Consider the following 27242-nt stretch of genomic DNA (forward strand, 5'->3'; position numbering starts at 1 on the left):
TATTATTTTGGAGCAAAATAAAAAATAACCACCAAAAAAAAAATCTCTACAATAATTTAAACTAAAAATGTTGTTGAGGATAGGGTAAACAACAAAAAAGAAAATAATTTGATCCATATGTGATATTTGGCTGAAGATTAACAGTGTTAAGTCTAACCAACAGCGAGATAATTTTAATTTCCAAAGCATCTTCTACCGTTTATTAGCAATACTTGGATATTAAGGGAAGACATTTGCCTTAACAAAAACTATATTGAAAAAGACAAATGAAGTGAAAAAGACAAAAATACTATCCAAGAATTACAATAAAAAATTTGGTTAAGTTGGAAAGCCTATCAAATTGCCTTCCAAATTGCTTTTTTACAGCAATTTGGTAAGTTTGAAAACCTAGCCCAAAACAAATTAATGACAAGTGGGTTTCTCCAGACGATTAATGAAGAAAAACATACTTATGTGAATCAATAAATATGTTATTTCTCTCAACCTCTTTTTATGCTTTGAAAACTTGTTCTAAAAAAGAACCATTGATACATCATTTTGGCATTTTTTATTTAGTCTGAAAATCTCTTTAAAAAAAAAAAAAAGGCAGTATTTTCCTCCCTGTACCATATCTTTCTCATAACTATAACTGAGCTTTGTCCCGAATCAGAGACAGTTTTTCTAGAAAAAGCCAATGATCAGTATACAAGATACAGTATTTTCCTACAGATTCTCTCTGGCAAGAGAACATGACAATATAAATCAAATAAATTTAATACAATAAAATAATGTAACTCAAACTGCTCATTTAATCCCCTTTTTGTCTGATTCTATATTAGCTGATTTCTATTCTTAAAGCTTAAATTAGGGGTCAAAATCAGAGCCTAGTTAAAAAAGAGACAAAGAGAACAGTAGTTAGTAAAAGTAAACTCAATAACACAGTTAAAATTAATTGGGAAAGTTTTAATAAGCATTCAAATGTACTTTACATTGATAATTGCAATACTGAATTTTGTAAAACTTTAAATATTTTCCTTAAAAAAGGTTAGTGATTTTTTTTTTTATTTTTGGGAAATGTGGCGATCCAACGATTATAGCATTAATGCAACCATTCCAGGTCCCTAAGGTTGAGTTAACATTAATATCTAAGTAAGTGTTCGCATTTCATGTCTACAATAAGGTAGATTGTGAACTTCCCGTATCTCTGAATTTTAGCAAAAATTCCATGAGATAATTTACAGTAATGTCAAATTTTTGGAGTGCAAACTCATACTCTACATTTGGATCACTTTTTTGCTTTGAGTTACCTGACGTGAGAATACAAGGCAATTTTTCTTTCCTAAATCCTTGGAAAAATATTTTTGCAGTAAGTCTTGTGTCTCCTTTTTTTTTTTTTTGAGACAGAGTCTCGCCCTGTCACCCAGGCTGGATGGAGTGCAGTGGTGTGATCTCCGCTCACTGCAAGCTCCGCCTCCTGGGTTCACACTTTTCTCCTGCCTCAGCCTCCTGAGTAGCTGGGACTACAGGCGCCCACCACCACGCCCAGCTAATTTTTTTGTAGTTTTAGTAGAGTCGGGGTTTCACAGTGTTAACCAGGATGGTCTCGATCTCCTGCCCTTGTGATCCGCCCGGCTCGGCCTCCCAAAGTGCTGGGATTACAGGCGGGAGCTACCACGCCCGGCCGTCTTTTGTCTTCTTTACTGTGACTGGGTTTTTAAGAAAGGTTATCAGCTTTGTGTTTGGTTTCCCACAGTTGATAAAAATCTATCAAAAACATTATAATTTGCAAGGAAAAAGGTTTTTCAATGGCTGCAGGAACCAGAAAGAAATAGCATTTCTTATCTGTATAAACACAAACATTTAAAGCTAGTCACACTGCAGGTAAATCCAATATAGTATTCAAAAGTTCTATAAAAATGAACAAGAGATACACGTTTACTTTCATTGCTCCAATAGTCAAATGTAAATCTGCATGAGAGTTGCGCTGCAGCAGTTTGCTGGTCCAATTTAAGAGTTCAAGGTCCTTTTTGTACATCTGGCCCACTGATGTCCACATCCCAGATAAATTTTCAAAAGACGGAAATCAGGGCAAAGACTCCATATAACAAAGCGCAAGGATATGCTACTAAAAGTTGCTGTCCTTCCATGGCTAATGCAGAAATAAATATTTTGGAAGCAGAAAAACTACACCATCCAATAATCCCAGCAGTGAGAATGATTCCTACCATTCCTCTGTAACCAACAAGGAAAAAGGGGGGAGAAGAAAAAAAAGCAGATGAGATTAGTTATGTAAGAATACTACAATAACCTATTCTAAAGCATTTTAAATTTACATTTTAAATCTGCAAGTAGACATATGCAAAAATAATCAGGATTTTTTTTTTCAAATGCTAAAATGTACCTCACAGTAAATTCAATGATGGTGAATCATTTCATGTGATGAACAGCTTTTTTAGAACTACGTTTTACTTTTTAAAAATATAAGGTCTCTCATTCTTGGCACTACTGACATTTGGGCTGGATGTTATCTTTGTTGTGGGGGCTGTCCTGTGCACTGTCAGAATGTTCAGCAGCATCCCTGGCCTCTATACATAAGATATAAGTAGCACCCTTGCCCCCCATCAGACATTGTCAAATGTCCCCTTGGAGGCAAAATTGTTCCTAGTTGAAAAAAGGGTTTTAGTAGAAAATAACTTCTGTAAAATTCAAATATGAATATATAAATTCTTAATAAATAAGAGTGATTTCTACACTGAAAATATGAAATATTTCTATTCAAAGCAGAAATAGTGTAAAGCATCATCTTGCCAAATTTCTTGTATTGGACAAATAATTGACATATTTGTCTCTTCTCCTCCCAAACCTCCACTTTAGCTTTCAAAGTGTAACAAAGCCTGACCACTGGTAATGTCTAACACTAGTCACATGGAGGATTTTATATTGAGACAATCTGCACACTGGCCAAAAGGAGGAACCTTATTGGCGGTAATGTATACCTTTCTTTTTTTTTTTTTTTTTGAGACAGTTTCGCTTTTGTTGCCCAGGCTGAAGTATGCAACAGGGCGATCTCGGCTCACTGCAACCTCTGCCTCCCGGGTTCAAGTGATTCTCCTGCCTCAGCCTCCCGAGTAGCTGGGATTACACAGGCATGTGCTACCATGCCCGGCTAATTTTGTATTTTTAGTAGAGACGGGGTTCTTCATGCTGGTCAGGCTGGTCTCAAACTCCTGACATCAGGTGATCTGCCCGCCTCGGCCTCCCATAGTGCTGGGATTACAGGCGTGAGCAACCGTGCCTGGCCATACCTATCCTTTTAACCTAACCTAAAATATCATTTAAAAATTACACCGTATTTAAAGCTGCTTACAAGTACATCTATGTGAGAAACACTGCAGGCTGATAACAGCCTCTTATCATAAAAAGAATACATTTCATTTCCAGTTAAAAAGCTGCCCAATAGAGAGTATGTATTTATTATTCATACATTTGGCATATGTCCAGTGGTTTGAAGAAATTAGGTGGGATCTAGAAAATATCAAAGAGGGTAAGCATAATTTGAACACTAATGACTTGACCTTTTTCATGTAATATTTAATAATTACCCTGTTCAATTTGTTACCACTATGACAATGGTAAGTAAAAACAAAACTAGTGAAATTCTTGATCATGAGTAAAATAGAGATGGTATAAAGGTTTTTAAATTTATTCTCATTACCATTGTTCTTCGTCCGAAACCATTTGGCACTGTCCCTACTACAAGAGGCACTATCTGATATGTCTGCTGAATCGGTGATTTATCTCAAACTGAAGATGAGGTGAATCCTACTACATAGAATTGGTCAATTAACCCCCAAAATAAAGAACAGTACTTACTGCAAAGAAAATATCACTGCAAAGCTGGAAAGTAGGATCATGGGCAGAAGACAATATCCAAGGACACTTGCCACACAACCAAATGAAACACCTGTCATACTCATTAAGTTTAATAAACAAAACATTCCTAGACATCCAATTGCACTGATCCCGTATACATAGCCAAACTGGATTTTGCCAGCCTATGGGTAAAGAAGATTACAGGTTAAAGGGCAAAAAATAAGTTATTTCTGGCCTTATTTCACCTGAATCAGTACATGTAGCAAATAATTTATGAGCATCAAAATCTACTAATCTATCTATTCTTTACGTAGAGAAGTAAAAGACTGAGCAGACTGGCTTGTTACATTCTTTGTAACTTTAAAGTACAGAGATATTTGGTTCTCCATTTTCCAGTTAGCGTGTAGGCTTGGCACAGAAGTGAACAAATAAATAGACAAAAGCATAGCAGAATCACCCAAAATAGTAAGATTTCTAAAAAGAACTCTGGATGATTTTAGGCAAATAAACTAGAGACAAGATGGAAAGCCGTTCAAAATGTCTAGATAATAGTTATATCAGTTGAAAGTACCTAATTCCACCAAAAATGCCCCAAAGCATTAATTCTCATTGGTGGAGGTAGTCATAATCTTTCTAAGAAGAAATCTTATGATTCACTTTATATGGGTGTTAGAGGAGCAAGGGGAAAGGAAGCCAGGATAAACAGGAAGCCAGGGTTCTGTGAGGAACAGAGAAGAAATGGCAAAAGGAATATAATGGAAGATATTTTTTTCTTTATTTTTCCAAATTATTGGCTGATTTATACATTCCTTTAAGAAAAGACAACAATAAACAGTTTAAGTACTGCAAAGATTAGCTAAATTGGAATTATCCTGTTAGTCAAGTTTGTGAACAAACTTTGTATTCAGGTCACACTGTCACTAAAACCAGTTTACAGAAAAGCCTTCAAAATTATTGATTTATCCAATTTTTGTCACATAAAAACTAAATTAGGAGAATGCCTCTACAGATTATGTTAAGAAAAAAAATTATTGGGACTTTTATTAGATTATTTGTAAATACTTGATTAAAAATGCAGAAGTTTGAAAAAGCTCAGCTGAGTTCATTGATGAATTAATTCATGTAGTAATAAAAAAAACTCACACTTGTACAGTGTTTTTAACTTTTCAATGTGTTCTCACATAACCTGTCTTGTTTCACCTTCAAAATAATCTTGCTAGGTAAAAAGGATAGGATTATTTTCTATGAGAGGAAACTGAAGGATTAAATGATGTGGCCAAAGGCTGATCAGGAGCACTCAGTTCAAGCCCAGCTCTTATGACTAAAAATCCCATCTTCTGTATATTACATTAGTTATCTCTCATAATTCAGAGACATAAGATAAAATAAATATTAACAATTATCTTTACAACTTTTCTGTTTTCAATATGCCTTAACATTCTTGGGAAGGTGATAAATTGGGAAAATAATTATATAGAAAAGTAATCATCAGTATGACTAGAACAAAATATTAACCAAGGTTTAGAGATTTTTAAAAAAATGCTGTCATTAAAAAAAAAAGCAATACTGTAAAAACTGTAAGTAACCTCTGAAAAGGCAGAATTCTAATGAGGGACTGAAGCTATACCTGTTGTTTACTATTTTTTTTTTGTTTTTTCCCCTAATAATTGAATCATTTCTTAGAAAAAGAAATGAGTTTTAAAACATGCTACACTTACTATAGATGGAGAACTAATGAATAGGTATAAATACAAGCAACTCAGTACTATTCCAAACACATCAAAGACTTGAGGTGTAAAGCGGAGTTTCAAAATGGCTTTTGGTAGAACATTTAAAATTTAAAGGCTGTTCTTTAATTGCACCCTGAAGGTTGAAATGAAAATCTTACCAGTAGCAATGTGGCTCCAAAAGCAAGGCAAAAAACCATTGGACCTGCCAAATCAGTTTCATTCATGATGCTGCCATCTGCTACTTTTAACGGATGTAATACTGTTAGTGTTTTTTGCCAGATGTGGTCAAAATTGATACCTAACTCTAAAGAGAAAGAAAATTTAAAAGTTAATTAGGATTTGTGATGTATTTTTAATTCATCAAAATCTATCCTGAAACAAGAGACAAAATGACATAGCATCAAAAAAGGATCTAGCAATATTGGATGATATTATTATTATTATCATTATTGTGATAGGGTCTGTCTCCGTCACCCAGGCTGGAGTGCAGTGGCATGATCATAGCTCACTATAGCCTCAAACTCCTGAACTCAAAGTGATGTTCCTGCCTCAGCCTCTTGAGTAGCTGGGACCACAGGGGTGCGCCACAACACAGAGCTAATTTTTTTCTTTTCTTTCTTTCTTTTTTTTTTTTGTAGAGACAGGGTCTTGCTGTGTTGCTCAGGCTGGTCTCCTGGCCTCAAGAGATCCTCCAGCCTCAGCCCCACAAAGCACTGGGATTACAGGCGTTGAGACATTGTGCCTGGCCTGGATGATATTATTTCAGTGAGCTCTCTATGCCAGTCTTCAATGTGGTGCTCATCCCACAAATATGTCATTTCTGGATTGGTGTTGGAAAAGGGTATGGATCTGATGAAACAGACACTTATTACATCCCTTAGGTATGACTGCATAGCAAAGAATATACAAAAAGGGTTAACAGTAAGGGGTTCTTTACCTGGGGCTTCAGGAATACCTGGGGGCCCATTTAACTGTATACAAAACTACGTCTCTATGCATATGTGTGCATTTCTTCTGAGGAGAGTGTTCATACCTTTCATTAGATTTTCAAAGAGTATCTAGTTAAAAAAAAAGTTCAGAACTACCACTTCCTAGGTTTTGGAACACAATTTGAAAATCACCATTTTTTTAGTGATGTCACTAGTTCTGCCAGTTTATTTCCACACAGAATAATGGATAGCACGCTTTTTCTCACTTTTTCCACTAGCAGAATTTAGTCAATAACCTGAAGTAAAAGTCGATGCTGACATAGTAACATACTTTATTATCACTATTAAAAGAGCTATTAAAAATCTGGTCCCCTCTGGCCCAATGTGGTTTCGCATATACTCTGTTTAAAATGAGTTGTTTAGCAGAAAACTTTTTTCTAGATTATTTTTTTAAAGGAAAAGACAATTTCTCCAAATTAAGATTAATTTTCACTAACCAGCTGAACACTATTGAGTACTATCAAGTATTGCAACAAATCTTACCTTCTAATAAAGGTGGCTCATCCTCAAAGTTGTTTCCATAGAAAGGCTGAGGTGAAGCTGGAGTATATGCCTGAGTTGGCTGGTAAATCTGCCCGGTGTATGGCTGTTGTGGCTGCATCATGTCTGGAGGGACAAATCGGCCTTGCTGCGAATAGTCATAGCCAGCATACTGTCTATAAATGAAAGAAAGTTAAATTTTTCAGAGGTATTTCAACTCTGTACAGTTAATATCCCTTAAATTTCTAAATTTTCATGTGACAGCTAAAGAACCTTAGTTGTGAAATTCCTCAGGTACAAACTTTGCCAATTTTTATAAATCATGGTTGAAATGTTCACTAAGATCAAGCTTATTATCTACAATAAAAAAATTATAATTTTTATAGAAAATATTCTTAACGATACCAATATTCACTTACATAACACTAAGCATTTTACAAACTGTTAAAGGTTAGGAGGTCAACAAATGAAAATGTAAAAATTGTGTCTATTTTTCTCCCTTAGTGGATATATACAATATGAAGATACACTATGAAATAAAATCTATGGCTAAGACTGAATGAAACCTTAGGATGTCAGACTTTGTAATACATGTTATATAATTTTTCACTGTAATTTGGATAGCCATCGAATTATCATTCTTCTTTACTCTTCATAGTATGTTACTTTTGGCAAGCGGACAAATCTCTTTAAGAAAAACCATCAATTTAAAAACACAGTGGACAAATCAAGCTTTTGCTTTGTGAGCACTTGCTGAATGTAACAAAAGATTTTTAGTACACTTTGCATTTGAATAGTACTTTTGCAAAGTACTATTTTTCAAAGTAGTTATACACTTATTGTCTCATTTGATATGTGCTATAGCAAACCCTGCATCTAGAGGGAAAGGCTTATCACAGCTATTTTAGTGACAATAGCAAGAGGGAAGAGGATACTGAAGCCACATCTTTAAGCATCTGTTCCATCATGTTTTGAAAAAATCCAACTTATTGATGGGACTAATCTAATGATATACTAAGAAACACAGATGTAAAATAATTATTTTAAAAGATATTCTTAAAAATGAGAGCTGAGAAGCCTTAGAAAACCTTTAGTCTAATTCCCATTTAAATTCTTATAGTCATAATGTCAGTTGTTTTCCTTGGGGTGAGGCTCTCTATTCGTTTTTGAGAAAATATCTGCCAAATGCTCAAGTCTGAATAACCATAGTTTATCAGTTGTTCTTTCAAATAAAAATGGTCTTCATGAAATAACAGCCAGTTCAGCTTGCATAGGTGCTTTTCGTAGAGACAGTAATTGTACTTTAGTATGCAGTAAACACTAAATTTCTTCACAAAGAATATTAAAGAAATATATGTACTAAAGGGTCAGGGTTTAATAAAAAGATAATTCTTACTGCTTCCTCAAGAGAATCCTTAAATGAAATTGACTGTCTGCCAACTCTCTAACAAGTATATAGAGTGATGAAGAATACGATGACTACTAGAATAACTTGATGCCACTACCTTGATTCATACTCAGGTACCAGCAGTTTTACCAATCAATACTTTTGCAACAGCACTGCAAATGTTAACATACCTAAAAAGGTATATGATATCTTAGTATTGTTATGAAAATAACTTTGACTTTAAAGAATCTCAGAAGAGTCTCAAGGACCCTCTGTAGTCTACAGCCTAAATTTTGAGAGTTGCTGATACAGACCAATAAATTTCATGTAAGGAAGAAAAGTACTGCAAGCAGTTGATTGTTTCAAAGGTGGCACCATCATTCCATCTTCAAGAGGAAAGGTGAGAATGACAATATCATAGAATTTTACTATTTTCCTTTTCTGGCAGGACCTATTCAGGAAAATTTCTGACTTGTTCCTGCTGGTTTTAAACTAAAACATGGTATGGCAGACACGATCTTTACAGGCTAAAACAACATGAAAAGCAGCAGATACTAAATCAATACTCTCATAAGTACTCTGTACCAATAACAAAGACAAAGCCTCTTAACATATTGGGTTGGTTACCTAAGTTCATGGAAATCCTCAGATATTCCATAAAGATACTACCAGGTAAGTCAAAGAAGAAAAAAAATAACAGCTTTCATAATTTAAAAAATGTGACTTGGTATTCCTGTCCAATTTTCCATTTATATAACTCAACAGATTATGATCAAAGGGCCTCTTATACTTTTTTGTTTTTGTTTTTTTGGTGAATGGATCTATGAATGATACTTGTGAAACACCTATAGAGGAAACCAAAAAATGTTAAAGCTGACTTCATTATGGCAAATGCAGAACTGTGTACTAATAACAAGTCAAGTTAAAAACATAAAGACAATGCAAGTAATATGCTATTTGCACCTAGATTTTCACCAATGGAGAGCTAAAAGTTATTAGCGGATCTTTGTTACTAAATTAGCAAATCAAACAAAATATTATTTGGTTAATGGAGATGGACATTTAAAATGTCATTAGATTGCAGATCTACTTGAAGGTACACACAGAAGAGTCCAGTTTTTACAAAATAAATCTCAGAAACTCAAATTTATTACTGTTAATACATTAGGCTTCTTGTTTTCCCAGGCATCATCTATAAACCCAAGTTTATAGCAATAAAGGTTATATAATCACCCAGAATAAAACTTCATCACTAGTACTGAAGCAATGCTTACTGGTACATGATTTGGTTGGAATGAAACTGTGAGAACAGTTAGCAACAAGTGCTAGCCAGCAACAAGTTGTTTAGAATATCTAAATTGCTGTGTGGAGAACTGAAATGACTGTTAAAGGGGATGAGACTGTAAGTCACACCTTTTAAGTGATGCAAACGTGGACAGGACAGAAAAGAAAAGAAAAGCAGAGGCAGATAAATCTCGTAGGCTGCAATCTAAATGGAATAGCTCTGTTGAGTCCTAATCATAAAAACCATTCGGATAAAAACAGGCCTGCATAGAGAGACAGGTTCTCCGAAGCTGTGTTGCTGCTTTAGGCAAGGATTTATTAGATGGACTCTGGCTCTCCTATACACAGAGCAATCACCAGAAATACATATTTAGGTAAATAAATGAATGGAAATACCTCAATACAAATTTTCCAACTCTGCCCATTAATTTATCAAAAGAGATAAATCCTCATTGGTATGTAATTAACAGAAAAGAGAAATGAATCACGGGGTATTTTGACATGCTCACTCCCATTGTTCAAATGTGTTAAGTTTTAGAGGGGAAAACAAAGCCTTAGAATATACCAAATTAAGCAGACTCAAAGAGACTATATGTTTTAGAAAGGATAGCCTAACCAAGACAGACACTATTACAGAGCCACAGTGAATTTGAATTTTGTTTTGTTTTTTAAATTCTTGGGCACTCTAATCCAAACACATTCCTGTATTGCATGTTTCTCACAAACTGACAGATACATAACCTTCCCCTGCCCTCATCGCGGAATAGTCTTTATGAGGTTTCAAATTCGGGATCCATGATGAACATCATTTAACACATGAATTGTCTGAAGTTATATATGCACATTTATTTGGGTGTTTGAGTGAATGCATGTATTTATGGGAAAGAGGCCCAGTTGTAATAAGATTCTCAAAGAGACCCAGAACCATCTAAAAAAGTTTAAGCAATCCTAGTATAGGAAGCTCCTTTATTTGACAGGAAGCTGATAAGATTATCTCTAGGGTCCTAAGAAACTAAGGAGATGATGTCTTAGGTGAGATTGCTAGAAAGCCTTCAGTTCATGTATTTTTGTCACAAACACCAGGTACTATAAAAAGATCATTTAAAAAAAAATGTTCAGAGGCTAACGGCTTTGAGTCAATCTCCTCAGTATGCAACTTATAACACGTGTGGCACTGACCATAAGGGTTTGAGAAAGAGGAGTAAGGAGGAGTAATAAAAATGATTATAAACTGCTGTATGAAAATCACCTGATGATTAGTAATAAGGAGCTTACATCATTAAATAATGTCACTAAGCACTTTCAATTAGCACTGATAAAAGTCTCAGAGTTGGACTGATTTAACTACTAACAAAATATTTTAATTTTTCACTGGTCCTATGAACTAACAACAGCCTATCTCCTAGGTACCTGAAGCTCCCATCATCATCTAAATACAGAAATACTGTTACTAGAAAACAGTTCTTCAAACAAGCTACTTTTCCATTCATGGTACACCTGAAGAGTTTGCAGAAGACACTCAACTCTAAATAGAACAATACCTTCGAAGCCAAGCCAATGTCACATATCTCTCTAGAGGAAGAATATTATGCATGAAAGATCATACTCCTGATAAAGGACATGTTCACATATTGTTTTAGGCAGAACCAAATATTCTAAATATGTGTTTTCACTGCAATGTAGACTAAATTAATTGCCAAAGATGAAAAGTTACTTGCTATAGGGTCCTCCACTTCCTCCATAATCATAGGACTGCTGTGACTGATCATCGATGCTGTAACTTGTCTGGTAGAAATCCGTGTTTAAGTTTTCAAAGCCTGACATTGCAAATAATCTGTAATAGAAGAGAAATGGCAAATATTCCTTATGCCCAAGGTTCTACTGAATTCGTTCCCGGCAGTCTGCTTAAGCAAATACAAACACAACAAATATTTTTTCAGTAATTCGGAGGGGGGATGGGGCGGAAAGTACGCAGCATTTGAAGGGCGGTAGCGGAGAGAGAGTAAGAAAATGTCTATTCTTTTAAGTTGCGGCCCAGTAAGACAACTCCACCTTAAGGAGCTGATATGCTTTCCATTAGGGGCGAGGTCGTGGGAGTTGTGGTTCCATAAGCGGTCTAAAATATCAATAACAACAAAGATGATTTTTCACCTTAGGACTGGGCTTTACAGCTGACAACGCGACTGCTTCCTTGCAAAATAAGGCCTGCGGCCTGCCAGGAAAGTGCAGAATCTGGAAGGTCGCGCCTGAGGTGCAGGGGACCGCGTCAGGGCAAGGGCTTGAATGAGAGCGAGGGTCTGAGCGAAAGGACCAGGGCGCGGCGCCGAAAGACGGCAACAAGCCCATTTGCACGGGTGTGGAGAGAAGCTGAACACTGTGCCACGGGCCTGGGTCACTCACCAAACTCTGAGTCTGCGCTGGCGGCAAAGGCAGTAGCTTCACTAGTCCCAAACAACCCCCGAAACTCTATTTCAGACCCTGAACCAGCCCCGTTGCTACGTGTCACAGGGCCAAAGAACTGCTTCCGGGGCACGCCCGCTCGCGCAGGCGTGTTAGCAGGTTGGGCACCGGTGGGCGGGAGGAGGAGACACGAGTATGGAGCTTGCGCAGTATCTACCCAACCTGCGGCTGGCCCGTGCGAAAGAGGAAAGTGCTTCCGGCAGCCTGGTTAGGGGTGGAACCAGGAAAGCGCAGGCGTAGCAATTGCTGCTTACTCGTAGGTAGGAGGAGGAGTTTCTCAGACCAAGGTGATGGAGGAAGACTGGGAGGCGCTAAAATGAGACAGACGGAGTCCCCTCTCCTGTCCGCAAACTACAATGCCTACAGTGCCTCGGTGTCAGCATTTACTGTGATTCAAGCACTGTGCTACAGTGTTTGTATGTATTATTTAATCTTTACAACCTAATGAGATGGTTACCCTATTTCCCTTTTGTAAGTGAAGCTGTTAAGTATTCATTCATTCTGTGCTAGCTGCTGGGGATAATGTGGTAAATATAAGCTAGGTGACATCTACCCACCTGGAGTTGGTGGTGGAGAGGGGTAATCGAACACATACAAATGCATGTGAAATTGCTACTAATATTCTTTAGTGTTCCATAATTCTTTGAAAGAGTAACATTCATCTGGGAAGAAGAGTCTGTAAAGCCACTATAAGAGGGTTATCAAAGGGTGAGTGGGAGTTAGAGAAGACCAGAAAAGAGAGGAAAGGGCAACGGTAAAGGAGGATAAGGGAAAATAGCCTGAATATTTTAGGCAAAGAGAACAATGTGTGCAAGATCTGGGAAGCATGGTCTGAGGAAAGATGAAAATCGAGCTCTGAACTTCAGCATTATTAACATTTTGAGTCAGGATGTTTCTTTATTGGGGGCTGCCCTGTGCATGATGCTTAGCAGTAGCATCCCTAATCTCTAGCCATTAGATGCCAGTACTCCCCCCAACCAACCACCACCACCATCACCACCAAGTTGTGACAGCTAAAAATCTCTCCAGACATTGCCAAATCCAAATGTCCTTGGGGGCGGTGGGGGCAACATTAGCTGAATTTGTCAACCACTCTTCTAAGTGGAACCTGAGTGACTGGAACAGCAAGTGAGGGGAGCCACGTAGGAGTTGAGGCTGGAATAACAGGAAGGGGCCAGGAAATATCCTGTGGGATTTGTGTGTTGGTTCTAAAAGAAGTGAAGATTGTGAACTGATGAGTGATGTTTAAATTGTTTTCTTTTGAAAATGATTGCTTTGGCTGCTGTGTTAAATCACTTTCCCAAGATGGTGGAATCCCGAATATTGTGACTCGAAATAACATGCTATTAACTAATGAGCAGAACTTTCTTCAGGGTTTATAGCAATAAAATTTATCATGAGCCACTGCATTATATTCTGGGATCAAAATCCTGAGGCCCTCACAAAAGAAGCCAGACCATTGTTGGGGACTAGTTTCCAAAGGAACAATAAAATTTCACTTAAAACTTTTCTCTCAACACCCCCCACCCCAATACAACAAACAGAAAACGCACTCCCCTCCAAACAAAAATAGCAACAACAAAAGGATGTAACGACCCAACCAAAAAACCTAGGATTGTACTCTAGAGACCAACAGGAAGCTGCCCTTTGAGGTTTTTACCCATTGGCGAATTTATTGTTTTTATTTTTGTGGATATATCATAGTTGTACATATTTATGAGATAAATGTGATATTTTGATACAAGCATACAATGTGTAATAATGAAATCTGGGTAATTGAGATATATCTGTCGCCTCAGACATTTGTCATTACTTTGTGTAGAGAAAATTATAAATCTACTCCTAGTTATTTTGAACTATACAATAAATTATTGTTAACTATAGCTACCCTATTTTGCCACTGAACACTAGATTTTTGTGCTTTCTAACTATATTTTTGAATTTCTGAAATTGCTCATTCAAGTGTTCACCACCTTTCATCAATCATTTTAGCATTTATTGGTTTAGGTATCATCTGCACAACTTCAGGTAGAATGACCACATATTATGATTTGCTGGAGACAATTCCATTGTCCCATTTTCTGCCTATTTTTACTTACCCTCAGCATAATTATTAATGTTGCTCCCTTTTACTCTCAAAAATATCCTAATTCAGTTGATAAACTTTGTGATTGTACTTTCTTTAAGCTACATTATCCATGAAGCTGTGTTTCGAGTCATCAATAAGATGCAATAATCCATCATTATCTATTTAATTAATCTTATGGTTAAAAAAATTCTGGTCTCTTTTGTTTTTTTTCTGATGTTTCTATTTCATCTGAATCAAAAAGGATATCCCTTTCAAATTTGAATGAGCTACAAGAATATGAGCATTAAAAATTGCTGATTTAGATGCTGGCAAGGTTTTAGAGAAAAAGGAATGCGTATACACTGTTAGTGAGAGTGTAAATTAGTTCAGCCATTATGGAGGACAGTGTGGCGAATCCTCAAAGACCTAAAGACAGAAATACCATTCGACCCAGCAATCCCATTACTGGGAATACACCCAAAAGGATATAAATCAGTCTATCATAACTACGCATGCATGTGTATGTTCATTGCAGCACTATTCACAGTAGCAAAGACATGGAAGCAACTTAAATGTCCATCCATCATAGACTGGATAAAGAAAATGTGACACATATACACCATGAAATATTATACAGCCATAAAAGTAGAATGAGATAGTGTCCTTTGCAGGGACATAGATGGAGCTGCAGGACATTATCCTTAGCAAACTAATGCAGGAACAGAAAACCAGATACCACATATTCTCCTTATAAGTAGGAGCTAAATAATGAGAACACATGGACACATAGAGGGGAGCAACACACAGTGGGGCATATTGGAGGGAGGAGGGAGAGAATCAGGAAAAATAACTAATAGATACTAGGCTTAATACCTGGGTGATGAAATAATCTGTACAACAAACTCCCATGATACAAGTTTATCTATGTAACAAACCTGCACCTGTACCCCTGAACTTAAAATTTAAAAAATTTGCCTGTTTAGGAATGAATTATTAGATATAGATGTTATTCAAATTCTACTTCTGTCTCTGAAAGCAATTAACGTATTTATTTAAATTTTCCCCTTTGAATTTCTGCTCCAATTGAGAAGCCAAGCAAGAACATTGAGTTACCTGATTAAGTTTTGCATATTGTTTATTTGACTTTGAAATGTAAGCCAAGGTATCCTGCTGATGCCCCTTAGAAATTTTGAGAACATCCGCTAATTTCACGGCTAGTCACATAGGAATTTCTTTTTGGATTTTTTTTTTTTTTTTTTTTTTTTGGCATTGCTCCCTCACTCTGGGATAGGCTCCAGAAAGTTATATTAAAGGAGACTGGAGTACTTGGTAAATGTGCCGTCCTCTGTTAAAGTCACCCAGCTGGCTTTATTAGGAGTAGAAAGCCTCACCTAGGTCAAGAGATGAGGCAACATGAGCTAGACTTGTAATAGCTGCGCAGTCCTTCCCTGGGACCTAATGTATCCATCACCAAAACAAAAAGGGAAAGGACATCCTAATAATGAGTAATATCATTTAGTTAGACAGTCATGTTAGTATACACACTAACACTTTTACATGCTTCACAAACACGCAAAACAACTCCATTTTCTTAGTATGGCTCTGAAACTAAGATATTTTAGAGTTACTTTCTTTCCCTTCTGTTTTTCAGTTCATATGTCATGGAAAATTGTGCCAGAAAATTATGGTTTGAACATGGGCAGTTTTCTCCTACCTTCAGCTATATCCACAAGCACCACATGAAGTGGAGATCTGGCAGCTCTGTGTATTTCAGTCAAGTTCCACAATGAAACCTGACAATAATGGTAAAAACCAATGTAAGTGCCAGTGTTTGTTTTTACTCTCCCTATATATTAACTATGTAACCTCTTTTCCCAAATATGACAATTATATTTCCTCCAAATTATCTTTTTTCCCTTACCAAAGAGTTTCCTCATCTAGTCTCCTGTACTAGGTTATTCAAATTCTGCTTCTTTTATTTCAATTATTTTACTTTGAACGATGAATAGTTTTGAGAAGACAGGTTTGCCCGTAATGGCATTGGATGCTTTTGTACAGAACTGGTTTTTAAAAGGCAAAGAAATTTAACCCCAATTTTATAACTATTCCTGGAAGCTTGACTTCAGTATTGCAAGTGCTGCATGTTGTTAAAAAAAAGTCTTTTAAAGATAACATATAAGCAATATTGTAAATACTGTAAATATTTTCATTGTAGAGATCAAAAATACCCTCTTCAGTAACAAACCTTTCTAATGTCAGGTGAATGGCTATTGTGGCTTGGAATATGAATTTCAGTGAAAGCACTGAAGCACTGAAGTCTGTATTTCAAATAATTTGGGTAGTAGGGGAGATAATATGAAAAACAGCATGGGAGAACTCGAAGTGGGCTCTAATGATGGCAAAGCCACGCATGCCAAAGGTAAAAATGAAGCATTTGAAAAATATGACAGCTAACACCTATTTATACTTCAAGAATTTGTGTGCCAAGCATTTCTTTAAGCACTTTGCACTTTTTAACTCAATTACTCCTCCTCCTGACAACCCAATGAGGTAGGTGCCATATAACGCCCATTTGACACATGAGGAAATTGAAACAGAGTAATTTGTTAAACATTATTATGGTAGAAAATAGTAGACTAGACATTTTGAACTTGTTCCTGAGTCCTTATGCTAAAGCAGTAGGCTGTATTGTTATTGTGTTATGAAATGTGAATGTAGAAAAGTCAATAATTCTGATTAATATACTAATTTATCTAAAATGCGATTACTGAAATCCATATAAATTAAAATTGCAACTAGACATTTGATAATTGCATCTGTGTCTCCACATGTATATATATTCAAGTTGATAAAAATATTTTCTGTAATCTTCTCATTGGGCAAATAATATTTAAACCTTATGTTTAAGTTTATGTTACATTAGTCATGTATGTTCATTGATATTGCACAGTAGTTAAGGGTAGAGGCCTTGGAGCCAGACTGCATGGATTTACATTCTGTACTACTTACTTGCCATGGAGCTTCAGTAATTTATTTAAACTCTTTGTGCCTCACTTTTCTCATCTGTAAAAGCAAGATAGGAGTATTCATTGCTAGAAGGGTTGTATGATATAATGTATTCAAGTATAAGTGTCTAAGTACTAAGTATTCCATAAATATTTGCAATAATTATTGATGAATCTATGTAGCTACAGAAGCAATATGATTTCTTCAGGAAAAATTGTCTTTTTAAAAGCTATAAGGATTGGGTTTGAACAAGCTAACTACTTCTAAGATCAATTATAAACATTCACTCTGTTGTTTCCCCTGCAGATTCTGTATTATATTATAATTTGCTTTTTGATATGGTGGAGTGTATTAAAATATGCTTTTTTATCTCTGTCCAAGATTTTTCAAATTTGGCTTGTCTGCATTGTAAATTTTAGTCTCATAAGTATTGTCTTAAGAACCGCCTATATTTAGGGCAATTATACTTGAAAATTGTGAACAGTGCTTCTCATATTCGATTTTCTTGATATGTTTCATCTTATTTCAAATACTATGAAAAGTATCCATCTTTCTGCCTTCCCTTTCTCTCCTCTCTTCCCCTAAAACACAGAATTTATCAGGAGACAGAGCATAAGATGATTTATATTGTGGAAAATATATTTATTTGCAAAGAAAGAAAAAGGCAGTGTCCCAGGCAAATGAAATAATAGCCATAACAATTTTTAAAGATATAGTGTTTCTTAAAATCATAGATGTGTCAGGTTTTATTATACTCAACAAGAGAACAGCTTGAAAATTACTGCAAGCGTGATATATTATGGTTTAGGTTCCTCTAGGCAGTATACTTTTTCTATTTTTCTGTTAGAATTCTTCCTGACCATATCTGTTGTCCATTTTTATGTGGTTATTTGTTTTTCTTGTCGATTTAAGTTCCTTATAGATTCTGGTTACTAAATCTTTGTAACCAGATGCATACTTTGGATGCATACTTTGTAAATGTTTTTTCTTATTTTGTAGGTTGTTTACTTTTGCTGTGCAGAAGCGCTTTAGTTTAATTAGGTCCCACTTGTCAATTTTTTGTTGTTGTTGTTGCAATTGCTTTTGGGCACCTACATCAAAAACTCTTTGCCAGGACCAGTGTTGAGAAGGGTATTTTCTGGGTTTTCTTCCAGAATTAAAAAAAGAAGAAGAATTCCTCACAACTCTCTCAATTAGAGTTATTTTAAAGAAGGTTAATGCTTGAACCACAGTAACTGTCATGCTGTCATATCTGTATATCATTGCAATTTGTGCAGAAATTATTGGTAAGAAGGAACATTTTACTGCTGTTGAGGAATGGAAGGGATGAGACTAAAGTGATGGTTTGAAAAAATAGAATTCAGACTGGATTAGTTTCCTAGGGCTGCTGTAACAAAGTACCACAAACTGGGTGGCCTACATAAATGAAATTTATTGTCTTAGAGTTCTGGAGGTTAGAAACCTGAAATCAAGGTTTTTGGCAAGGCTTTTTCCTTCTGAGGGCTGTGAGGGTGAATCTGCTCCATACCTCTTTTGCAACTTCTGGTGCTTTGAAAGCAATCTTTGACATTCCTTAGCTTGTAGATGCATCAGTCCAATCTCTGCCTTCACCTTGACATGGTCTTCGCATAGTCTTCTCTCTGTGTATGCCTGTCTCTGTGTCCACATTTCCCTTTTTTAAGAGCACGAGTCATGTTGGTTTAGCACCTACCCAGATGACCTCATTTTAACTTGATTATCTCTGTAAAGATCTTATTTTCAAATAAGGTCACATTCTGATGTCCTGGGAGTAAGGACTTCAATATGTCTTTTGGGGGGATGTACAGTTGAATTCATACCAGCCTTATGATGTTACTGCGTTCTTTTGCCCAAATATAGACTAAGTCTTTTGCTACACACATGCTCGAAAGAACAATAATCTGATTTTTTTTCACTTTGATCAGCTATTCATGTCAATGTCAATTTGTTGTCACTATTGCAGAGTGGCAAACCTTTTGAATCAAATCTGTAGCAATGGAGACTTCAACTGCATCATTTTGGATGTCTAGTTTAACACTTGTCCCAAAGTAAACTTTTTACATTGGGTTTAAAGTCAATCTCATGCTTGTAGAAAGACACATGCTGGAATATTTTTCATCAGACTTTCTGAAACAAAGTAAGAGGCCATTATGTTTATAAATGAGTAAAAGCCTGCTAAAGGAAACTCTTAATGTCTACAGTACCAGTTCTTAAACAATGTTATTTTATTGATTTTTTTCACTCGTGATGATTTTTAAAAATATGAAGTAGAACTATAAAAGTAGGCATTTTGATTTTTCAGTTTTCTTCCATAGAAGAAAAAGTTATTATAATCATAATGCTTTTAATGTACTTAGATATGATTTTTTGTTATTAAGACTAATTATAATACTTAACTCTTTTCCTTAAATGAGGATTATTTTATTTTAAAACAGAGACATGTGAAATCAAATGTCTGATTTTAATTAAATTCTGCACACTTAGATCTAGAAGTCAAAGGTAAACACATTTTTTCCTTTTGATTTTAGGTGAAGCAGTCAAGATGTTTTTTATTATTCTTCTGCAGTCCTAATTTTATACAATTTAATGAAAATCATAAATCCCCTACTGTCTGTGATAATGAATTTTCCTCTCTGGAAGAGAATATAAACATTTCTTAACTCTTGCTAAGATGTTATTTTGGAAAGATTAACATCATTTAAAATATTATTTGATTCTAGATTTATAAATGTCATTTCTTTTCTTGACTCTAATTAAAAGTTATTCCTTTTAATTTAAAAATTGACTTCTGTACTAAATATTATAACACACTACATCCCCTTCCCACTCCCTGGAAATTAAATGTCTCAACTTCATATTAAAATTTTGAGAGGCCCCTAGGAAATTGGCCTGAATTCACTGAGATAGCTCTAAAGTTAACAAGAATAGACTGATCTTCATAGAACAATCAGGACAGCACGTGCATCAGAAAATGACCAAAACTCCCCTCGTTTAACTGGCTACACATATTAAGAATTAAAGAGAATTAAAACTGGCAGGAACCTTGAGAGAATTCATTCCCCACTCTTTGACTTTACAAATGAGGATCTGAGGCCAGGAGAAGTGAAGGGACGTATTGTAAGACCTACAGTTGCATGTGTTGACTTGACATTTCTGACCCTCACAGGGTCCTAAAAGTTTAGCCATGAGTTCCCTTGCTCTTGCCAGATATGTCCCCTACCCAGCAGAAAAGTCTCCCCGCCAGGCAGGTTCCCCTATCAGCCACCCCACTCAGGCCTCAACCCAAGTGGTTTTGCCTTCTTATGAGCTGGTAAAATTATTCAAAGAAGCAAATTACATCCCCCTCCCCCCATGGGAACCAGGAGGCAACTCATCCTCTAGCTACTGTACACCACAGGCCCTGCTTATTCACTCTACTCCTGAGTGTAACCACTATGTATCCCTGCATGCGTGCAGGCTCCTCTCTCCCAGGCTGTGAGTGTATATGATTAATAAACTGCTGCCAGTCTCATCTGTCCAGTGTTGAGTATATCATGAGCTCATCCATCTTGTACTATTTGGGAACAGGGATCCTTCCTTCACCAACATGGTAGATAGAAGACTATCAGAACAAGGGATTTGATCAATTTTACTAATAAGACTAGTATCAGATTCACCATTGAATCTTGTCTTTGCCTTTCGGCTAGTACATGACAAAGATTAGGTGATAAATAAGTGTAACCATCTAATTATGTCAGAAACTCTATTAGAAGAGAGGTTATGTTATATTTACTTTTGTATCCCAACTCTAGGACATAAAATAATGTTGTTTGTGGTATTTATTCATTTGTTTAACAAAGATTTATTGAGAACCTACCATGTGCCAGTCACAATATACAACAAATAGATTCTGTGTCTGTCTATGGTTTTTTAAGCTTGACATAGTTCTACTCGCCCATTTTCCCTGTGGGTGCTTGCAAGTTCACTGGCATCAGTCCTCTGCCTGGAGAAATGCTCCTGTTCCTCAATGCTTCTAGCTTGATGAGGTCATTACTGCGCTTCCATACAAGCCAGGATCACCATTCTTTGTGAACTGGAAGGTCTGAACCAAGAAAAGATTCTAATTTGGAGATCTGCTGCTTGGGAAGATGGCTATAGTGATCTGCCAATGACTATCCTTGCTGTCAGTGATAATGATGCTCCTACATGAGAAACATTCATCTGTTTCTAAGACCCACAGTCCTGAGCATTAGTGCACATGGGATTAGACACTGAGGGATAGCATACTTTGAGAACTTTTTATTTTGTTCAGGGCAAGGGGGAGTGGATCCATGCCAATAGGACTCCACAGAAGCACTCATTTAATCCCCTGGTAGTTCATTTCCTTAAATTCTTCTGCCATATTTCTCAATGTAACTATCCCTCATTCCAATTATCTGTTGCCTTGTAAAGAAAAACAAACAAACAAACAAAAAACTCCAAGAAGACAAAAGAACAAAAATAAAAAAAAATCTCAAAACTTGGTGGATTAAAACCATAACAATAACATTTTATTTCCTGAAAATCCAAAATTTGGGCAGGCTTGTTGGGGGTAGCTCATCTCTGTTCCATACAACTTCAGCTGGGGAGCTCAAAAGCTGGATGTTGAATTCATCTGAAAGCTCATTCACATATGTGACTGCTGATGCTGGCTGCAGGTTGGGATCTCAGCTAGAGCTCTCAAACAGAACATATACACATGGTTTCTTCATGTGGTACGGGCTTCCTCAAAACATGGCAGCTGTAGTCTGGGGAAGAGTATCCTGAGAGAGAGAAAAAAAGCTGTATTACCATTTCTACATCATCCTTGGAAGGCATATGATATTCTGAGGCATTCTATTGGCTAGAAAACGTGTCTCTAAAGCTGGTCCATATTCAAGGAAAAGACAATTATACTGCAACTTTTTATGCAAAGATTTTCAAATATTTTTAAAACATGTTTTTAAAACCACCACTTCTCAATGGGATGTAATTGAAAAACAAAACAAAACAAAGAATAGTGAACGTTCTTGTGTAATCTGAGAGGCCTATGTTGATTAGTAGCAGTATCTACACAGCAATTCCCTTTTGGGTCTATATAGCCAAAGGATATCAAATCAGCACCTTATAGAGATACCTGCACTCCCATGTTCATTGCAGCATTTTTCAAAATAGCTAAGATATGGAAACAACCTAAATGTCCATCAGTGGATGATTGAATAAAAAATTTGTTGTTGGTGGTGGTGTTTGTGTGTATAATTGAATATTATTCAGCTTTTGTAAAGAAGGAGATTCTGCCATTTGTGCAACATGGATGAAACTGGAGGACACTATGTTAAGTGACATAAACCAGGCATAGGAAAATACTGCATGATTTCCTTTGTATGTTGCTGTGGTTTGGATGTGTCCATCAAAAAGTTGTTGTGTTGGAAACTGAATGGTCATTGTAACAGTATTAAGAGGTGAGGCCTTTAAGAGGTGATCAGGGCAGGGCACAGTGGCTCATGCCTGTAATCCCAGCACTTTGGGAGGCTGAGGCAGGTGGATCACCTGAGGTCAGGAGTTTGAGACCAGGCTGGCCAAGATGACAAAACCCCATCTCTACTAAAAATACAAAAATTAGCCAGCCGTGGTGGCACGTGCCTGTAATTCCAGCTACTTGGGAGGCTGAGTAGCTTGAACCTGGGAGGTGGAGGTTGCAGTGAGCTGAGATCGCGCCACTGCACTCCGGCCTGGGCAACAAAAGTGAAACTCCGTCTCAAAAAAAAAAAAAAAAAGAGTTATCAGGCCACTAGAGTTAAGCTCTCATGAAGGGATTGATGCTGTTATTGCAGGATTATGTTAGTTATGGCAGGAGTGGGCTCCTAATAAGGTTATCCCCATTCATTTCTCTGTCTTGTGTGGTCACTTTCCCCTTTCACCTTCTGGCATGGATGACTCTTGCCAGGTGCCAGCACCATGCTCTTGGACTTCACAGCCTCCAGAGTGATAAGCCAAATTAACTTCTATTGCTTATAAAGTACCCAGTCTGTGGCATTCTGTTATAGCAGTAGAAAACAGACTAAAACATATGTGGAATCTAAAAGCAAACAGAGAAACAAAGCCCTTTAAATATACAAAAGCAGAATAGAATGATGGTTACCATAGGCCAGGGGAAGAGGGGATTGAGATATGTAGGTCAAAGGGTACAAAGTAGCAGTTATGAGGATTAGCACATCTTGAAATCCAAAATACAGCAGGAGGGCTATGAAGGTGATAGTTAATAATATACTATTGCATAGTGGACATTTTCAAAGAGTAGATTTTAGGTGCTTTTACCACACATACACCAGGGATTGCTTGAGCCCGGGAGATTGAGGCTGCAGTGAGCCATAATGGTGCCATTGCCCTCCAGCCTAGGCTGACACAGGGAGATCCTGTCTGAGAGAGAGAGAGAGAAAGAGAGAGAGAGAGAGAAAGACAGACAGAGACAGGTTAAAGAAAAAGTTTCTTAAGATTAAGTACAATTGTGATCTTAATTACCTTTTACCTTTCTTCACTCCCAGTTATGTTTGTTATTATTATTTCTTTGTTATTATTGTTTGTTGTTACTTAACATATACATACACAGAGTATCTTTGTGAGATGATGGATATGTTAAGTTGCTTACTTGTAATCATTTCTCTATGTACATGTATATAAAAAATCATGTTGTACACCTTAACTTTATGTAATGAAACTTAAAAAAAAAATAAAAGAGTGGGAGTAAGACCAAAGCAAAATAAACGTGAAAGAAAGAATTCTAAATATATATGAGATCCTAACACGTAAGTAAAGGGCTACTTCAGTATTGAATCTACTTATTGGTGTTTTGTGTTTCTGTGGATATGGTTTTACTGTTATTACATACATTTAGAAATGTTATTCAATTACTAGTGGAGTATTCTGCTTCTTGCACACTGTTCTTCCCTATAAAAACATGGTCTCAAAATAAAATAATTTACTCATAGAATAAAACACAGTTGGATAACTATTCCGTGGTGCTCTTTCTCTACCTATAATGATGCACAACATTTGCTGTTTGCTTATTTTTTTAATGATGCATAAAGGATGACTCTCCTTTTCGTCTCTACAATTTCACATCAGTAAAATGTTTATTCCATGCTCATTTTGCCCCCTAGTGGCTTTTTATGGCCTTGTCCCATATTTAAAAATAATTTTCAAATCTTGTGGAATATAAGAAGGAAAAGTACCATTTTGTTCCTCTGCCACATGCACATCGCTTTATAGATGAGGAAACTAAGCCCCAGAAAACTCGCGGGACTAGTCTGGTGTCACACATCCAGCTAGAACTAGAAATTGTATATTGCTGCCTTCTCCTACCCTACTAGAAATAAGCCTCAGGAAGACAGGGCATTTTTATTCATTGATGAACAAGAATAGTGCCTAGCAAATGGTAGGTGCTTAGTAAATATTTGCTATATGTTATAAATAAAAGTATAAATGAATCAAGGCTAGAACTTATATTTATAGGTTTCATGCTTTACATAATACTATGTAGTATGTTTTATCTTTACCATAAATCTTGTACATAGTGCTTGATACTTGATTCTACTTTACTTCATGACAATTTCAACTCCTTGAACTACCTAACCCTTTACTTGTTTTGTCATTAGGTTTGTTACATTATCATTCATTTATTCATTCCATATTAGTACCAGCTTAATCAGGTACTGTGATGCCTACAGAACTATAAAGATGTACTTTTTAAAATTCAATTTTTATTTATTATTAACTTGGTAAAATACCATGTAACATAAAATTTGCTGTCTTAACTATTTTTAAGTATACAGTTCAGTGTTGTTAAGTGTATTCACATTGTTGTGAAACTAATCTCTATAACTTTTTAAACTTGCAAAGTGAAATTCTATATCCATTAAACTTCCCACCCCAGCTCTGGCAAACACCATTCTACTTCTATTTGTATGCATTTGACTACTGTATATAGTATTATTCTTTTTATGACTGGCTTATTTCACTTAGCATAATGTCCTCAAGGTTTGTCCATGTTAAAGTCTATGGCACATTTTGTTTATCTGTTTATCATTGATGGACACTTGGGTTGCTTCCATCTTTTAGCTCTTAGGAATAATGCTGCTATGAATGTGGGTGTACAAATATCCATTTGAGACCCTGATTTCAATTCTTTTGGATATATACTTAGAAGTAGAATTGCCTGATCATATGGTAATTCTATTTCTAATTTTTGAGAAACTGCCATACTGTTTTCTATAGTGGCAACACCATTTTACATTCCCACCAACAGTGCACAAAGGTTCTAATTGCTCCATACGATAGCCAACACTTGTTATTATTTTCTTTCTTCCTTTTTGTAGTGCCATGCTGGTGAGTGTGATGTGATATCTTATTATGGTTTTTATTTGCATTTCCCTGATGATTAGTGATGTTGAGCATCTTTTCATACACTTTTTGGACATTTGTATAAATTCTTTGGAGTAATGTCTATTCAAGCCCTTTGCTACAAAGAGGTGCATTTAATTAATCAGTTAGTTCCTCTGTCTACAGAAAAATTTTAGTTAGCAACATGGTAAGAGCCATTTCCCTTGTTCTTTTTGATAAACTATATCACCATTATTTCAGATCTCAGTAATAAATATAAAATAATAACCAAAACTTGCTCTTATTATGTGTCAGGCACTGTTCTAAATATCTTACATATATTAACTAATTTACTCCTCAAAACTTCCTTATAAATGGATACTGTTAACTATCTTCATTTTGCAGAGGAAGACAGAGGCAGAGAGAGGTAAGTGATTTGTCCAAAGTCAAATGGCTGCTGAGCAGTAGAGTGAGGATGGGTACCTAGGAAGTTGATTTAGAGTCTATGCACTTAACCACAATATTATTTTGCCTCTCTGACACCTACTCAGTCTTTTAAAATATCACCTACATCTTTGTTATTGGACACCTCTTCTGTATAAGTTTGTATTTCAGACAACAGAAAATTAAATGCAAATTGATAGCATTGTAGGAAGATACTCATTGCCTCAGTGGATGCCAAGTCTAGGGTACAGCTAGCTTCAGATTTGTTTGAATTCAGTGGCTCAAACAATATCATATATCTTAATGGTCCCAGAAAATATTCCCAAATCACATCTTTTTTGGCTCTGGTTGAGCTTCGTGTCCATTGCTGTAATAAAAATGGTGGCAGGGAGTATAAAATGCTGTGACCAGTCTACCCAAGTAAGTCATGCACCTGTACCTGGAGCAAGGGTGACAGCAATACTGCCTGAAGCACAGAAACCTGGAGTAGGGGAGGGATAATTCTCATGCAGTATTACTAGACACCCATTTACATTTTATTGTTTTCTTGGGAGATAGGGAACATTTTTGCATTAGGAATAAATACATGAGTGAAATTACTAAGATTAAAAAAAAAACCCTTTCTTATCATGAATGATTTGAGTAATAAAAAGATAATAACAATAGGTAACATCAATTTAGTACTTACTATATAATAAATGCTGTCCTAAGTATTTTACATGTATTGGCTCAATTAATCCTCACAAGAACTCTCTAAGTCAAGTGCTATTATCATCCTATTTTACTGGTAAGATACCTGAGGTGCAAAAGTTTCTGGGTGTACCTGGAAGGGAATATGATAACTTGCCCTCGGTGACCCAGTTGATGAAGTGAAGATTTGAACTCCAAGTGAGCTTCAGAATCTCTTCTGTATTCTAACATTTGAACACCAGGCTGTCTTCAGAGCCTCTTCTATAATCTATCATTCATATCATAAGGTAGCTTACTTTGTCACATATGGAAACTGTGGCCCACAAAAGAAACAGAATAATTCATCAGTTATGCTTGATGTTTGCTACCAGGAAAGACAGCAGAGACTCTCATATGGCCAACCCAGAAAACAATTAGCGTTTACACTAGCATGTAAAGTCTACAGTTATGTAAGAAAG

The 27242-nt window shown here is 36.2% G+C and overlaps 2 protein-coding genes across 4 annotated transcripts in view; one reads left to right on the forward strand and one right to left on the reverse strand.

Moving 5' to 3' along the window:
- Positions 1 to 921: 921 nt before the first annotated feature.
- YIPF5 (Yip1 domain family member 5) lies at positions 922 to 12255 on the reverse strand. The gene is made up of 6 exons (XM_003829094.5): positions 12123 to 12255; positions 11437 to 11556; positions 7055 to 7227; positions 5741 to 5886; positions 3853 to 4034; positions 922 to 2211 (listed from the first exon to the last, which is right to left on the reverse strand). The coding sequence occupies exons 2-6, from the start codon at positions 11544 to 11546 to the stop codon at positions 2049 to 2051; spliced, it is 774 nt and encodes a 257-aa protein (XP_003829142.1). The 5' UTR covers positions 11547 to 11556; positions 12123 to 12255; the 3' UTR covers positions 922 to 2048.
- Positions 12256 to 12276: 21 nt separating this feature from the next.
- The window catches only part of KCTD16 (potassium channel tetramerization domain containing 16), a 309347-nt gene continuing 294381 nt past the window's right edge, over positions 12277 to 27242 (forward strand). The window contains exons 1-2 of one of the 3 annotated variants that reach the window (XM_003829092.6): positions 12277 to 12598; positions 15902 to 16067. The gene's annotated coding sequence lies outside the window, so the exon portion shown is untranslated. The remainder of the gene's footprint in view (positions 12599 to 15901; positions 16068 to 27242) is intronic. The other 2 variants (XM_055112740.2, XM_055112741.2) reach the window with 2 other exon arrangements.

This window comes from Pan paniscus, chromosome 4, assembly GCF_029289425.2.
Source record: "Pan paniscus chromosome 4, NHGRI_mPanPan1-v2.0_pri, whole genome shotgun sequence".
Lineage (NCBI taxonomy): Eukaryota > Metazoa > Chordata > Mammalia > Primates > Hominidae > Pan > Pan paniscus.